At 38.1% G+C, this 17,598-nt stretch overlaps 1 protein-coding gene across 1 annotated transcript in view; it reads right to left on the bottom strand.

Moving 5' to 3' along the window:
• Positions 1-1,713: 1,713 nt before the first annotated feature.
• cse1l (CSE1 chromosome segregation 1-like (yeast)) overlaps positions 1,714-17,598 on the bottom strand; it is a 49,532-nt gene continuing 33,647 nt past the window's right edge. Inside the window, exons 16-25 of the mRNA XM_072240767.1 lie at positions 17,392-17,495; positions 16,733-16,830; positions 12,736-12,886; positions 7,537-7,745; positions 6,142-6,239; positions 5,200-5,285; positions 4,885-4,966; positions 4,235-4,381; positions 3,340-3,571; positions 1,714-2,453 (exon numbers count right to left, since the gene is read on the bottom strand). Coding sequence (XP_072096868.1) covers positions 2,364-2,453; positions 3,340-3,571; positions 4,235-4,381; positions 4,885-4,966; positions 5,200-5,285; positions 6,142-6,239; positions 7,537-7,745; positions 12,736-12,886; positions 16,733-16,830; positions 17,392-17,495 — 1,297 coding nt within the window. The 3' untranslated portion in view covers positions 1,714-2,363. The remainder of the gene's footprint in view (positions 2,454-3,339; positions 3,572-4,234; positions 4,382-4,884; positions 4,967-5,199; positions 5,286-6,141; positions 6,240-7,536; positions 7,746-12,735; positions 12,887-16,732; positions 16,831-17,391; positions 17,496-17,598) is intronic.

The following is a 17,598-nucleotide window of genomic DNA, read 5'->3' as shown; positions in this document are numbered from 1 at the left end:
ATGTATTTTTGGCAGATTGGTTGAAGGTAGCTTCTTGGCCGAGACACCTCTTTGCCGTGTCTGTGGTAGCAGCTGTTGGTTTGACACCTGAAGTAATGGTGGGATGTATTCCACAAACCACTGATAAAACTTAAATTATTTTTGATAATTTGCTACTTTCAACAACTTCACCAGAATTATAAACTAAGAGTTGCATGTATTTTCCCCCTCATAACTATACATGAAGATTTGGTAGAACACCTGCACGTTTATAATTTGCTTGACCCTAACAAAATCTTCCATTCATTTACATAGCCCTAACCAATACAATTCTAGGCTGTACATTGTCCGTCGAGTTAGAAAACAAAACAAGGCTTCCATCAGCAGATTTGAGTTCCTGAAATTTGATAGCAACCTTATTTTATTACTTATATTTCTTACTGATGCTAAAAACTGTGTTATATCAAGGAACTGAGTGTTACAGGCACCTCAAATTGTATGGAATCGATGCGTGAACTGCATTTGCAACTGGAAAGCTGCAAATGTTTGACTCAAAGTGTATAATTATGTTCTGCAAAATCGTGCAAGAGATTGCAGAGGCAAGACTAGGATGACAGCATTTGAAAAATTATGGTAGATATATTTGTATAATTAGTATTTTTCCATTGTACTTGATTTAAATGAACTATTTTTGCATACACATTTGCAGCAAATTTGCTGATAAATGTAAAACTTAATACAATATTGTACCCACAAAGTCACTTCTAATACTATTAAGTTTACACAAAGTCACCAATAAAACAAAATAGTGAGTTTACACACATTTTGCCATGGCTTCTAAAACTACCAATGAATCACTTGTCTCTAGAAGGAACTCTACCTAGTATTGTGTTAAATAAAATAAAAAATTTCATTTTTATTGTCTAGAAGCTAGACAGAACATTATTCTTGTCCTGTGCCTGTGGAACTGTTCACTGAGGGTTCACAGAACAGAATGGATCTATACCTGAAAGTTTAGAACAATAAATATCATTGAAACATGCAAGATTCTGAGACAGAGTTCTGCTCCAAAGACATTTCCCTCAGTGACGGAATCTACGACTTTGGGACATACAGTACGTTTATGAACATCAGCTCTTTATGGAAGGAGCTTCAGGGAGCCATGAATTCTAAATCATTACAGGTTTGTTGCTGACAAAGAAAGATACATTTATGAGATCTTGTTGGAAAATGGGAATTGGAGCCAACATCAGGTCATATATGATCCATTTAAATGAAGCTACGTAAAAATGACCAAACAAGTAAAATATTATGTCCACTATGTTAATCTTCCACCACCTTGACTGGTGTTCAATGGGGAAGCAATTGAGAAACAGCAACAATTCACTTATAGTTTTCAAAATAAAGTCCAAAACTTGAAATGAGTCAATGGCCCCAAGTGATCTGTGCCTCCTAGGCAAACCACATCTATCAAGCAACCTAAATTACTCATACCATATCTCAGTTATTTTTGTAAATAAATCTAAATATCAATTGAAGTCAAGGAGGAAACTGGTTTCTTAGATTGGCGATTTGCACAAACCGAATTTAACCTGCATCAGCCAACATACTTTACTTTCAATATAAGCTATATTCTCTATTCTATCATTGTGAACCAAGTGAAATATTTAATCTACATCTGCACAGTTTAGCCTCTTCAGAATTCTCCCATCCTTTACATTAGGAATATGCCAAAATTACACACACATACCTTTCAGCCAGATAGTAATTTATTTGAATATCTTTAACAATGGAATAGTGTATAAATACTAAAAGATAATACACCACAGTGACAGATTAGAGATTTTAAAGTTCATTTGGGTCGGGTTACAGAGTTGGAAAACACTTGCTGACCTTCTCTGATTAAGAAACTGCCAGGCTTCAGCAGGAATATGCAGAGCTCTAAGAACTCACCATACATTATGGACACGATCCTGCAACCAAATCCATCATCCATCCCTTTTCATTTGCAAATAGAAAATCTGTTGTTTTAAGAAATCTTAAAGGGATGAAATGATTAAAACAAACAACAAGATTTTATATTCCATTTTTATTTTACACCAGAGTAACTGTACACAGCAATGCATCAAGAGGTGCTTTATCACTTTTATACTTTGTAGTCAGATTACCAAGACATAAATAATAGGAGAAAGGTTGGTGTAAAGAAACTAGTAGCATTAAGCCTAGAGGATCAAAATGCATCAGGACGTAAATGATCATAATCATTACCAGCCAGAACTACATCCTCAGGATATTCCTACTGCACTTGAAATCAAATGACGTTCACTGTGTAAGCACCCACGGCAAAAAGCCTCAAACAGTGTCTTTAGTTAAACTTGAAAGCTTCACACCAGTTGTACGCTTGCAGCCTGAAGATAGCTTTGCAAAAACTGTAATGCCTCAGCATTCAAACTTGTACTGATCATCGATGGCACCTAAAGAAAATAAAACACAATGAATCATGTCATTCTTGATTAAATGATCGCACAAGATGTTTAAGTTCACATATTTCATAGCACACATGAATTTGTACCCAGAAATAATCCGAATGTCTTGTGTCCCCCAAATTGATTTCTACTTTTTGGAAAAAAAAAGCCCCACATATTATTTATTTAAATGCAATCTTCAAAACCACTAGTCTGCTGCAAGTAACATTAGCTAAGTGTCAAGTCTTGGAAATTAGTTTCAGCAAGATTTTGCTCATTTGGTAAAAATGAGAACAAAGTATGAAAGCTTACATTGGCAAGTACATAATTAAAGCTGAAGTCAGTCATTTGACTCTTAGTGCCTACTCCAATTAATACATTTGTGAATATTTTCAGCATCACTTTTCTTCACTAACTCCATAATCTTTTGATTCCTCTAATATCAAAAAATAAAATCAATCGAGCTCTCCATCTTGAAAACATTCTGCCACTGAATTTCCACATTCCTCTGAATGGAGAATTTAATCTAGAAACTGATTTCATCGCTGACTCAGGTGAGCTGGCTATAGTCTAAAACACTTACCAATAACAGAGATTCATTAAATATTCTGTCGTAAGTAGAGGATAACTGTCTAGGAATGGTTTTCACTGGGATTCTCCACTTGGTTTATAATAATGTCAACAGCATGTTTTATCAGGTTTCTGGTATCTCTGGAGCCCTTCCAGTAAAGAACCAATACTTCACATGAAAAAAAAATCCTGTTCTGATACCTCTGCCATTGCTACTACAGCATAATAAAAGTACTTTTCTCACTCTTATATAATAAGGAAACATTTCAAACAATATCAAGAAATCTTATTCAATTCTTTAACAATGCCCATTTGCAATACTTACTCTGCCTGGGCATGCTGTGGAGAGTTTGTGAAGGCACTGGGCCAGGTGAACTCTTGGATTGCTAACAGTTGCACCAATCGGATCATGTTCTTTCTTTCCTGCAAATGCCAGCTGAGAGAAAGCTGTCTGATAGCCTGGTGCATCTTCTATATCAATGAAATGCTCATCTTCAGGAATGCTATTATCTTCAGGCAATTCAAATAAACCAATAAGAGCTTGGAGTAAAGGAGTCCTGTTAAAATTAATATTTATTAAGAGTCAATAATCTTAAGGATTCTCAAATTTCTGCCAATAACATGAACAACTGGATCCCTTTATCTCTTTAGTAGGGGAGGGGGAAATTTAGTCACAAATTCCTGTTTTACCACCCAGTCACAGTAAAAGGAAATATAGGATCATAGGAAAATATAGGATCTATTAGTACTGTTACCATCTGAAGTCATACTAGTTTCGAGCTTACAAATTGTGTCAGGAGAAATCAACGCAATACAAAGCTATAAGTGATGTAGTAATACCACCACTGAAACCAGTCTTAACCTGCTCTAACTCTTTGCAGTTACATTTTACTGTGTCCAACAGTAATACAAAGAAACTGCACGTGAAAAAGTGAACACTTCAATTTAATTGAAGAGACTGCTCATGAATAATTTTGTAAGATAACTCTAGTTCTTTTAACAGTTTCCCTAGCAACACACAAAAGCAGCCCAATTACCCTGTATCTTTACTCACTTAGATGTCCTTAATGAAAAAGAAATACAACTTATGGTACAAAGCTACACTGCATTTAACTCTTACCAAAAATTTTCTTGGGCCTGAATATGTACCATGAAAACTAGATACATCTGCAAAGCTGGATCTGAAGCAAAATTCCATCATTCTAAAACGAGCAGCTTACCACAGCTTTGTGTAGTCAGTGTCCATCATTGACGGGCACTCTGTTAGGATCTTTGTAATTCCTACTGCACAAATCTTTTTCTCAATTTGCCCAGATACTTTCTGCACCTCTGGAACAACAATTTTTTCCAAGACCATACCAAACATTCTGAAATAAAAGTTAATCATTTTATTAAAGGAATAGAAAACAAATGTAAAATTTGTTAACTTAACAACTTTCAATGCCATACACTGACCATTTAGCAAGCTATGCAAAAAAAAAACAAAAATAGCACAAGACCCTCCAAATCATATGATATTCAATAATTGTAAATAGCCATGTTCCAACCAAATTGTGAATATGAAAAAGCTGAATGGAAGTTTCTTTCTGCAGAAATAAAATTGCTGCCTTCAAAAACTCAAGAGGTCAAATAGCATTGTGGCAAAATGCTGCCTGATATATGTGCTTCCACTATCTACATTTTTTAATTTCAAATTGCTGAAACATTGTTACTTTTACCTGTGCACATGCGTGCATGTGTGTATGTGTGTGGCGACAGCATGGAGGAGGAGACTGAAACCCATTCAAGGATTTTACTGACACCAACACAAAGCACAGAGGTATTTGTATTGTACTTCACATTTTTTATATTTCATTTAAACTGAACTTACTTTGGTTGTATGTCATCAAAGATTTCCTGCAAAGCTATTGCTCCATATTTCACAGCATAAAGGTTAACAAATACTAGAAAACCTATGAGGGAAAGTAAAAACAATTTCAGACATTCAGCATATGGAGAATATTATTGTCCAAGTACACGATCCAAATTCACCTAAATACAGTTAGTGCAATGTACACATACAATTAAATAAAAGATCTTATTTACTGGACCAATCATAGAATTATGGAGTGGAAGAGAAAAAGCTTTTACATTTTGAAAAAAATAAACAAATGTAAAATTAAAGTACTTCAAAAAATGAGCTTACTTTTAACAAATTTTGTTGTTTTTGAATTCTGAAGTCGCTGGAAAAGCAAAATGAAGATCTGCTTCCTGTATTGGTGTATGACATCACTGACAAATAACAAACAAGGATAATCCATTAGCCCACATGAGGAAATCTGCAGATGCTGGAATTTCAAGCAACACACATAAAGTTGCTGGTGAACGCAGCAGGCCAGGCAGCATCTATAGGAAGAGGTACAGTTGACGTTTCGGGCCGAGACCCTTCATCAGGACTAAATGAAGGAAGAGCTAGTAAGAGATATGAAAGTGGGAGGGGGAGGGGGAGATCCGAAATGATAGGAGAAGACAGGAGGGGGAGGGATGGAGCCAAGAGCTGGACAGTTGATTGGCAAAAGGGATATGAGAGGATCATGGGACAGGAGGCCCAGGGAGAAAGAAAAGGGGAAGGGGGGGAAGCCCAGAGGATTGGCAAGGGGTATAGTGAGAGGGACAGAGGGAGAAAAAGGAGAGAGAGAAAAAGAAAGTGTGTATATAAATAAATAAATAACAGATGGGGTACGAGGGGGAGGTGGGGCATTAGCCAAAGTTTGAGAAGTCAATGTTCATGCCATCAGGTTGGAGGCTACCCAGACGGAATACAAGGTGTTGTTCCTCCAACCTGAGTGTGGCTTCATCCTTACAGTAGAGGAGGCCGTGGATAGACATATCAGAATGGGAATGGGACGTGGAATTAAATCATCTATCATTTCGGATCTCCCCCTCCCCCTTTCAAATCTCTTACTAGCTCTTCCTTCATTTAGTCCTGACGAAGGGTATCGGCCTGAAACGTCAACTGTACCTCTTCCTAGAGATTCTGCCTAGCCTGCTGCATTCACCAGCAACTTTTGTGTGTGTTGCTAATCCATAAGCACAGTTTATTTTCTTGTTAATGTTAAGCAGTTACATAAACTTAGTCTTTACTTACGAAGGCATGTGCTCAATTATACTGTTAAGTAGGTAGAAGCCTTGATGATCATTCGCTTTGGATGCAATTAACTTTTGGAAGACTCCTAGCAATCCTGGCTATAATTTAAAGAAAGAAACCAAGTCAGATAAAAATCCAGTCAATACCCTTAGTGTCTTCTCAGGGTCAATCACTAAACAACAATACTGGTCAAGGATTCATATTTATCTTGATGTGGTCAGCAGATTCAGCTCTTTACGATGGAAGTATTGGCAAAGTCTCAAAAAAAATGAGTTCACTACAAATTCATAAAGTTTGACATTAAAGTCTCTACACATATGTAGTGATTTACAGAAACAAGCAATTGACATTTTGGATATCGTGACATTGTATAATAAGACTAAAGGATAAATAAAAATGCTTCAGGTTCATAATATGGCATAACATTGAAAATTAATTTGTTCTTTGATGCTGTACACTCAGTGGCTACTTTACTGGATACAGCAAATATAGAATCACCCAATCACATGGCAGCAACACAATGCATAAAAGCATACAGACATGGTCAAAAGGTCCAGTTCTGGTTCAGACCAAAATTCAGAATGGGGAAATGCCTTTGACCATGGAATTATTGTTGTTGCCAAACAGGATAGTTTGAGTATCTCAGAAATTGCTGATCTCCTGGGATTTTCACACAGAACAGTTTTTAGAGTTTACAGAGAATGATAAAAAATACAAAAAAAAAATCCAGTGAGGAATAATTCCATGGGGAAGGGGAAAAGTACTTTGTTAATGAGACAGGCCAGAGGAGAATGGCCAGACCAGTTCAAGCTAACAGGAAGGTGACTGTAGCTCAAATAACTACATGTTACAACAGTGGTGTGCAGAAGAGCCTCTCTGAGTACACAACACATCAAACCCTGAAGTGGATAGGCTACAGCAGCAGAAAACCATGAACCCAGTGGCCACTTTATTAGATATAGGAGGTACCTAATAAATTGGTCACTCAATAAGTGCATTTGCTGTCTCTGTCCAGGTGATTATTAAGACAAAAGCCTGGGTAACTCAAAAGGACTACTGCTGAACATTAAATTCCAAGAAATGTTTCTAAACCTATAAAAAATAATTAATTGGTTGGGAAGAACAATTTCTATTGTTGGCTGCACATTATGCTTCTTCTCAAGCTTTCCTTTCCACTGCAGTTTTACAATCCCACAAAAGTAGAAGAGTCCCTTATCTCACAGACAAGTTAGTGTTCTGATTCTTTAGACTATTTCTTAGGGATTTAACTTGCATATACATTTTTTAAATAAATATTCTTTAGATTCTATTCAGTAACAAAATTATTTTAAATCAATATTATTTCCTGCTTACTTTGAGGGTATATTTGAAAAAGTTCAAGAAAAAAGCACGTACAATTTTATCAGCTGCATTTGTAGAAATAGAATTTGCTCCTTTCTCCAGGAAAGCCTGAAGTAGTCTGACAAGAGGTGGGATGTTCCCAATACGTTCCCACAACAGTGGCTGCAACAAGTGGGGGAATAGAGCCATATAACAGGGGGAAATATCAGCACTGTGTATTTCAAGGAGCAGTGACATCACTTGGAACACATAAGGGAGGAATTCTAAAGACAGAAAAAGAAACAATATTAAAATCATGTTGTGATCCAAAATTTCTAGTCTGAAGGTATATCTGCCATTGTCAACTCACGTGAAAACTGGGGAACAAGCAATTTAAAATCTGGCAGAATCATTATTTATCTGCTTGTATTACTTCACAGACAGGTTCTTTAAGTGGATGCCTAGCTGTTTCTCAGTGGAAGCATGATACAGTTTAAATATCAAATAAGGGACTAATACATGTTGCAAAACTGACTGAAACTTGGAAAAGTAAAGCATCTGCATACAGTGGCATGCAAAAGTTTTGGCACCCCGGTCAAAATTTGTTACTGTGAATAGTTAAGTGAGTAGAAGATGAACTGATCTCCAAAAGTCATAAAGTTAAAGATGAAACGTTCTTTTCAACATTTTAAGCAAGATTAGTGTATTATTTTTGTTTGTACAATTTTAGAGTGAAAACAAGGAAAGAAGCACCATGCAAAAGTTTGGGCACCCCAAGAGATTTGAGCTCTCAGATAACTTTTACCAAGGTCTCAGATCTTAATTAGCTTGTTAGGGCTATGGCTTGTTCACAGTCATCGTTAGGAAAGGCCGGGTGATGCAAATTTCAAAGCTTTATAAATACCCTGACTACTCAAACCTTGTCCCAACAATCAGCAGCCATGGGCTCCTCTAAGCAGCTGCCTAGCACTCTGAAACTTAAAATAAATTATGCCCACAAAGCAGGAGAAGGCTATAAGATAGCAAAGCGTTTTCAGAGTTTTCTGAGGAAGGTAGCCGCTTCCTCAGTTCGTAATGTAATTAAGAAATGGCAGTTAACAGGGACAGTGGAGGTCAAGTTGAAGTCTGGAAGACCAAGAAAACTTTCCGAGAGAACTGCCCGTAGCATTGCTAGAAAGGCAAATCAAAACCCCCATTTGACTGCAAAAGACCTTCAGGAAGACTTAACAGACTCTGGAGTGGTGGTGCACTGTTCTACTGTGCAGCGACACCGGCACAAACTCTTCATGGAAGAGTCATCAGAAGAAAACCTTTCCTGCATCCTCACCACCAAATTCAGCGTCATAGGTTTGCAAAGGAACATCTAAACAAGCCAGATGCATTTTGGAAACAAGTCCTGTGGACTGTTGGAAGTTAAAATAGAACTTTTTGGCCGCAATGGGCAAAGGTATGTTTGGAGAAAAAAAAAGGGTGCAGAATTTCATGAAAAGAACACCTCTCCAACTGTTAAGCACAGGGGTGGATCGATCATGCTTTGGGCTTGTGTTGCAGCCAGTGGCACGGGGAACATTTCACTGGTATAGGGAAGAATGAATTCTATTAAATACCAGCAAATTCTGGAAGCAAACATCACACCATCTGTAAAAAAACTGAAGATGAAAAGAGGATGACTTCTACAACAGGATAATGATCCTAACCACACCTCAAAATCCACAATGGACTACCTCAAGAGGCACAAGCTGAAGGTTTTGCCATGGCCCTCACAGTCCCCCAACCTAAACATCATCCAAAATCTGTGGATAGGCCTATGTTTTGGACTTGACCGAGTCCTGAAAAATATTGGAAGGAAGTATTCCGAACTTTTTTGGTGCTTTTTAAAGTAAATTTTAAACCTAATCCTTTGACTGCCTTATTTGGTATTGTTGGACGAAATGATATTATTTTGGAGTCACATGATTGCATATTTTGGCCTTTATTTCTCTTACAGCCAGGAGGGCATTGTTGCCTAAGTGGAAGGATGCCACTCCACCTACTCATACTCATTGGTTAAATGATGTTATGTCACACTTAAATTTAGAGAAGGTTCACTGTTCAATTTCTGAACCTAGACAAGATTTTTTAACATTGTGGGGTCCTTTTTTGAATTATTTTCAAAATCTTTAATTTGCTATTAAGCACAAATGTTGGCTAACAATGTTTTATTATATGATGATGATTTTTTCCTTTTCTCTTTTTTTAAACCAAACAGCTGTTTTTTTTTCTGGTAGTGGGATTAGATTTTTTTGTATAATAAAATTATCTCTTTTCAATATTATGTTTAAATTTAATGTATATGGATATGGGGTAATGAGACTGTTTGTGATTTCAATATATTGTAATCAATACATTATATATCCTACTGTACTCTATTCTTTTATGTAAGAAATCAATAAAATTATTGAAAAAGAAAAGACCTCAAAAGAGCAGTGCATGCAAGATGGCCCAAGAATCTCACAGAACTAGAAGCCTTTTGCAAGGAAGAATGGGCAAGAATACCCCAAACAAGAATTGAAAGACTCATAGCTGGCTACAGAAAGTGCTTACAAGCTGTGATACTTGCCAAAGGGGATGTTACTAAGTACTGACCATGCAGGGTGCCCAAACTTTTGCTTCGGGCTCTTTTCCTTTTTTTTGTTATTTTGAAACTGTAAAAGATGGAATAAAAAAGTAATCTTGCTTAAAATATTAAAGAAATGTGTCATCTTTAACATTATGCCTTTTGGAAATCAGGTCATCTTTTACTCACTTAGCTATTCACAATGACAGAAATTTTGACCGGGGTGCCCAAACTTCCTTTTTCTTAATTGGACTTGTTAGAAAATTATTAGTTCATGAGAAATGGATGCTGCTCGAATGCCAGTATTTATTGTCCCATATCCTCTTAGTAGATAGAATTAGCCACATTGATTGGCTTGGAGTAACGTGTAGGTCAGAGCAGGTTAAGGATTGCAGATTCCTTTTTCTGAAAAAAAACGATAACTGCCAACTCCATATCTGCAACAACCATTTATACTGATACCGAATTACATACTGATCCCATTTTATCCTCCCCACATTATCATCCACTCCCCCAGATTTTATTACTCCTACACACTAGGGACAATATAGTGGCCAATTAATCCTATTTTTCTGCAGGCCATTCACATTGTGGTGCTAGGTTTGTGAACCCTGCAGAATTTTCTCTATTTCTGCATAAATATGACCTAAATTGTCATCAGATCTTCACGCAAGTCCTAAAACTAGATAAAGAGAACCCTATTAAATAAATACAGTAACACAAAAACACTTATTTATCAAGTAAAATGATCCAATTTTACATGTATTTGTTGAAAGAACTATGTGAACCTTGCTTTCAGTAATTGGTGTGACCCTTTGTACAGCAATAACTTCAACCAAACACTTTCAATAACTGTTGATCAGTCCTGCTATTCAGCTTGGAGGCATTTTAGGCCATTCCTCCTTACAAAACTGCTTCAACTCTGGGATGTTAATGGACTTTTTACACAAACTGCTTGTTTCAAGTCCTTCCACAACATTTCTATAGGGTTACAGTCAGGAGTTTGATGGCCATTTCAAAACACAAATTTTCTTCTTTTTCAACCATTCTGTTATTGATTTACTTCTGTCTTTTGGATCCCTGTCTTGTTGCATTATCCAACTTCTATTAAGCTTTCGGTGAAGGACTGCTACCCTGACATTCTCCTGTAAAAAGTCTTGATAGAATTTTGAGTTCACTGTTCCCTAACAATTGCAAGCTGTCCAAGCCCTGAGGCAGCAAAGCAGCCCCAAGCCAAGATGCTCCTTCCACCATGCTTCACAGTTGGGATGAGGTTTTGATGTTGGTGTGCAGTGCCTTTTTCCTTCAAACATAGCAATGTACATTTCTGCCAAAAGGTTCAACTTCTGTCTCATCTATCCACTAAACACTGTCCCAGAAGCAACGTAGAGCATCCAAGTGGTCCTTTGCAAACTTGAGATGTGCAGCAATGGGTCTTTTTGGAGAGCAGTGGTTTCCTCCATGGTGTCCTTCCACGAAAACCATTCTTGTTCAGTGTTTTTCTTATAGTGGACACATTAACAGAGACTTTAGCAAGCTCTAGAGATCTCTGCAGTTCTTTTGTCACCTTTGGGTTCTTTTTTCACCTCCTTCAGCATTGCACAATGTGCTCTTAGTGTGATCTTTCTAGGATGTCCTCTTCTAGGGAAAGTAGCAACAGTACTGAGTTTCCTCCATTTGTAGACAATTTCTCTTACTGTGGACTGGTGAACATTAAGATCTTTAGAAGTGCTTCTGTCGCCTTTTTCCACCTTCATGCATCTCTACAATTCTTCTTCTACGGTCCCCTGAAAGTTGTTTTGATCAAGGCATGGCGCACAAGAAGAGCAGGCTCTGTCAACAACCTGAGTTTGTGCGTCATTTTTTTAAAATATAAGGTAGGATACCTCTGCAACCAACACCTCCAATCTCATCTCATTGATGGGGACAGCTGACTCTGAATGGCTAATGTAGAAGGCATTACCCAGAGGTTCACATACTTTTTCAAGTAATACTTGTAATATTGAACCATTTTTCTCAATAAATAAATGAACAAGTATAATGTTTTTTGTGTTATTTATTTAATTGGGTTCTCTATCTAGTTTTCAGACTTACGTGAAGATCTGGGCAAATTTTAGGTCATAGTTATGCAGAAATATATAAAATTCTACAGGGTTCACGAACTTTATAGCACCACTGTATGTTGGAGAAAACCAGGAGGAAATTCATGGGGTCAAAGGAGCAATGTGCAAACTTCACATAGGCAGCTCTGGAGATCAGGTTCAATTCCAGATCACTGAAGCTGTAAAGCAGCTGATGTACTATCTGCCCCACTGTGCCCTCAAATGATGACAATTTCATAGCTGGTGACAAGTATTTGTTTCAGAAATCAGAGTTTATTGAATTACTTGTACTTAAATGTCCTGCTAACTACTGCTGTGTAGGGCATTGACTGCTGACTCCAGCTACAATGGGTTGCCTCAAATTCAAAATTGAAGCCCAACAGGTACCTCAGTGACTTCTACAATTAAACATACAGACCAGCAACATACAATTATTTTTCTCCAGTTCCTCTGGTAAGGTGATGATACTTAATCTTGATTCAAATCACTGCTATGCATATTGAAAAATGCACAGCCAAGAGCACTGTAACCATCAAAAACTGTGTAACGAATGAAATTATTTAGAACAACACTTACCTTGCACGTCATTTTGCAATATTTCGGTAAACACAGGGAAAAGAGCCTCTTCAAAACTTCTCACAGTTATAGGATTTGGTTTACATGTTATTCGCACAGAAAGGCAAAGGGACTCAAATAAATAATGGTTGAAGTGTGGCTTGCTTGGATTCTAGGACAAGACCAAATTCAAGTTAACTATCAACCGTTAAAATTTGCCAAAACAAAGATAAAGAAATTAAAGATTCCACAACAAATGATTAAATAACCTGTAATTTAAGACATTGATCAGAAGCCAAAAGAATTCTGCTTTGACGCACATGGGTGTTGAATGTTCATCTGAGATATCCTTAGGGCCTCAATTTATCATGTCACGCACAAGATAACAGAGCACCTTTTTGCACTACAAATGTGCACAAACAAACTATCAAGGTCAAATATTTATTTATGTAAAAGCAAAGCAGTATGAAGTAACAATGCAAGGACGTCCAAAAGATGAAACTAGTGAGTTGGGAAAAAAATTGACATCTGTCAAGGGTCATGATGGGGCGGGGGGGGGGGTAATAGTAGAGATGCTGTATTACAGAGTTAATTTTTCAGTCGCCACAAGAGTGCTGGAACCTCAAAGTATATAGCTAAAAGCAAGTTTAAAAAAACACTTAAGAATGAGGTTTCAGAGTACTTGCAGGCACATGATACAGTACCCCAAAGTCAGCATTTCCTCAAAGGAAAATCTTGCTTAACAACTCTGTTGGAATTCTACAAGAAAGTAACAAACAGGATAAAGGAGAGTCTGAGAGCCAGGCGACGTTCCTAACTAGGGTTTTCAGGCCTTTAACAAAGTGCTGAATATATGGCTGCCAAACAAGATAGGAGCCCACTGTATTATAGGAGATATACTGGCATGGGCAGAAGATTGGCTGACTGGCAGATGGCAAAGTAGGGGAAAAAAGACATTTTCTGGTTGGCTGCCAGTAACCAGTGGTGTTCATCAGGGTGAGTGTTAGATCAGCTTCTTTTCACATTATAGGTAACAATCTGGATGATTAAAATGATGGCTTTCTGGCCAAGTTTATGGATGATACAAGGAAAAGTGGAGGGTCAATTAGTTTTGAAGAAGTAGCGAATCTGCCGAAGGACTTGGACAGATTAGGAGAATGGACAAAGAAGTGGCAGATGGAATAAAGTGTACGGAAGTGTATAATGACAATAGAAATAATAAAAGCATAGACTACTCTCTAAACAGGAGCAAATTCAGAAACTGGAGGTGCAAAGGGACTTGGGAATCCTAGTGCAGGTTTCCCTGAAGGTTAACTTGCAGGTCAAATCAGTAGTAAGAAAAGCAAACAATGTTAGCATTCATTTCAAGAGGACTAGAATATAAAAGGAAAGCTGTAACCCTGAGGCTTAATAAGGCATTGGTCAGACTGCAACTGGAGTATTGTGAGCAGTTTTGGGTCCCTTATCTAAGGAAGGGCCTGCTGGCATTGGAAAGGGTCTAGAAGAGGTTTACAAAGTTAAGATTGGGAATGAATAGGTTAGCATATGAGCAGTGTTTGATAGCTCTGGGCCTGTGCTTGCTGGAGTTTAGAAGATAATGTGAAACCTATTGAATACTGAAAGGCCTGGATAGAGTGGACAGAGAATGTTTTCAAGAGAAGGAGAGTTAAGGACCAGAGGGCAAAGCATTAGAATAGAAGGGCATCCCTTCAAAACATAGCTAAGGAGGAACTTTAGCCAGAAAGTGGTGAATTTTGAATTCTGCACAGACTGCTGCAGAGGCCAAGTCATTGGGTACATTTAAAGCAGAGGTTGATAGGTTCTTGATTAGTAAGGTTGTCAAAGATTACAGGGAGAAGCAAGAGAAGCGATTGCGAGAGATAAGAAATCAACCATGATCGAATGGCAGAGCAGACTTGATAGAAGCAAAAATAGGCTATTCGACCCATGCCTTATGATTTCATGATCAAATAAAAAGATTGAGGCAATTGAAGCCATGCTATCAATTGCCAATAAGATACAGAGCACCACACAGTGGAATACAAGTAGAATAACAATTCTTAAAGCATTAAAAAAAATATGTTGTGGAGAGTAGTTGTGAGGACAGGAGAGGTCTTCAAGTCACAAAAGTGGATGTAGTGTGAAAGACTGAAGAAGCATGATGTTGTGCTGTTTAAATACTGAAATATACCCAAAAGGAAGATGCTGATGCCTTGGTGCAAAAAACTGATCTTTCAGGACAGAGGACATTGGTGTGGTGGGTTGGGAATAGTGAAATCAAGCCTTGGCATAAAATATCAAGAAGCTTGATAACCCTTTCACCTGTAATAAAATAAAAACTGTGCTAAAAAGGCAGATGAGGTGAAGTGAAGATGTGCAACAAGAGAACTTTGGAGCTAGAATTTGTTCATGTTGTCACGGGTATGCAAGAGGAGCAGTTTGAAGACTGCTGAATAGCCTGAACACCATTTATTTTAGCTGGATACAGGGACATCTATTTTAGAACTTACACAATTTAACTCAAAGTCAGAAACACTTGCTGAAACAAGGTGCGAAAATGACTTTTGAAAAATACTCAAACTAAATAGATCAAAATTAGTGGTAATCATATTCAAAGGTAAAATGATCAAGAAGAACAGAAATAACATTACTTACTCAAACTGAAAACACAAACAAGAAAATCTGCAGATGCTGGAAATCCAAGCAACACACACGATGTCTATTATTAACCCAGAGACTCTCACAGCTACTTGGACTACACCTCTTCCCATCCTGTTACACGTCATCCCCTTCTCTCAAATCCTCTGTCTTTGCCGCATCTGCTTTTCATTCTAGAACAAAGATGATGTCCTCCTTTTTCAAAGAAAGCAGCTCCCCTTCCTCCATCATTAACGCTGCTCTCAACCATATCTCTTCCATTTCACACACGTCTGCTCTTACCCTATCTGCCCACCACCCTACCAGGGATAGGACTCCTCTTGTCCTCACCTAACACATCAGCCTCCACGTCCAGCCATAATTCTCCAGAACTTCCCCCATCTCCAAGCACATCTCCACCACCCCACCCCCACACACACACTTTCTGCTTTCTGCAGGGATTGCTCCCTATGCAACTCCCTTGTCCATACGTCCCTCCCCACTTATCTCCCTCCTGGCACTTATCCTAGCAAGCAGAACAAGTGCTACACATAACCCTACAATTCCTTCCTCACTACCATTCAGGGCCCCAAACTGTCCTTTCAGGTGAGGCAACACTTCAACTGAGAGTCTTTTGGGGTCATATGCTGCGTCTGGTGCTCCCGGTGTGGCTCCTTTATATCAGTGAGACCTGACGTAGACTGGAAGATGTTTCGCTAAGCACCCGTGCTCCATCCGCCAGAAGTGGGATTTCCCAGTGGCCACCCATTTTAATTCCACTTCCCATTCCGTTATGTCAATCCATGGCCTCCTCTACTGTCACAATGAGACCGCACTCAGGTTGGAGGAACAACACCTCATTTTCCATCTGGGTAGACTTCAACCTGATGGCATGAACATCGATTTCTTCAACTTCTGCTAATGGCGCCATTCCTCTCCATTCCCCATCCTTTTTCCCTGTCTCACCTTATTTCCATGCCTGCCCATCGCCTCCCTCTAGTGCTCCTTCCCCCCCACTTCTTCCTTCCATGGCCTCCTGTTCTCTCCTATCGGACTCCCCCTTCTCCAGCCCTGTATCTCTTTCACCAATCAACTTCCTGGTTCTTTACTTCATCCCTCCCCCTCCTGGTTTCACCTATCGCCTTTTATTTTTCTCTCCCCTCCCCCACCTTTTAAATCTACTCCTGTGTTCTTCTCCAGTCCTGCTGAAGGGTCTCAGCCCAAAACATTGACTGCACTTTTTTCCATGGATGCTGCCTGGCCTGCGGAGTTTCTCCAGCATTTTGTGTGCGTTGCTTATTCAAACTAAAGCATTTTGAACATTCTAATCTAATTTTAATATAACCAAGATACATATGAGATTTGAAACCGTGTACTTTACCTTGCTAACTACCAATAGCTTCTGTGTTAACTGGTTAATCAGTGTGGGAACATAAGGAACAATTGCTTCCTGGAGAAGTGAGAAACTTCTCATAATAGCTGTTAACAGAGAGAAAACATTCAACAGACATTCTTTTCTTGAACATCCTTTCCTTGATATGGATGAATAGCCATCTAAATGAGCTGGTTTAAAATATACAAACAATGACATGTGCACTAACAAGTGATTTGGAATGTACAATATTAACATTTAACATTCTTCTCTGGTTGTTGAATGGCTATACACTTTTTGGAGTAATTCATCATCCATGTTCTGACAAAGAGTATCCAGCTGAATGGAAATGAAAAGAGTAGCCATTCATTTACAACTAACATGCAAAGCACATTACAGATCCCTACTTTGCAAGGCAAGTTCAAACTATGCCAAAATATCACTTTTACTTAGAAAGGATTCCTCCACTACTCACCTATTTTCTGATCTAAGTGGTGAGTTCTGATGCACACCCTCTCCCCCTTATTGTTTGCTAGTATGTACATATGAAAAACGATTCTATATATTCACAGAAGTGAAAAGCAGCAAATCTCATTTTTGGAATATCATCTGAAATATAATGAACTAATCTGAAGGTGATGAACGAACCACTGCTAAATTCTTCTCACCTTTCATAACATATTCATTTTCAGAAGACCCAGGCAAAGCTAGGGCTTTAAAAAGATTTGTTAATAGGTGTTCAACCACAGGGGCCAACTCCACAGGGGATATTCTGGAAACAAAAACATATTAACTCACCACTTAAACAAATGACACCTTTCATTAAAAATTTTAGAGAGCCAGTATTGATTTACTTAACATAACTCAAAACACAA

The sequence above is a fragment of the Mobula birostris genome, chromosome 2 (assembly GCF_030028105.1).
Source record: "Mobula birostris isolate sMobBir1 chromosome 2, sMobBir1.hap1, whole genome shotgun sequence".
Taxonomy (NCBI): Eukaryota; Metazoa; Chordata; class Chondrichthyes; order Myliobatiformes; family Myliobatidae; genus Mobula; species Mobula birostris.
Note: the sequence above shows the minus strand (reverse complement) of the source record. Positions and strands in the feature narration are given on the sequence as shown.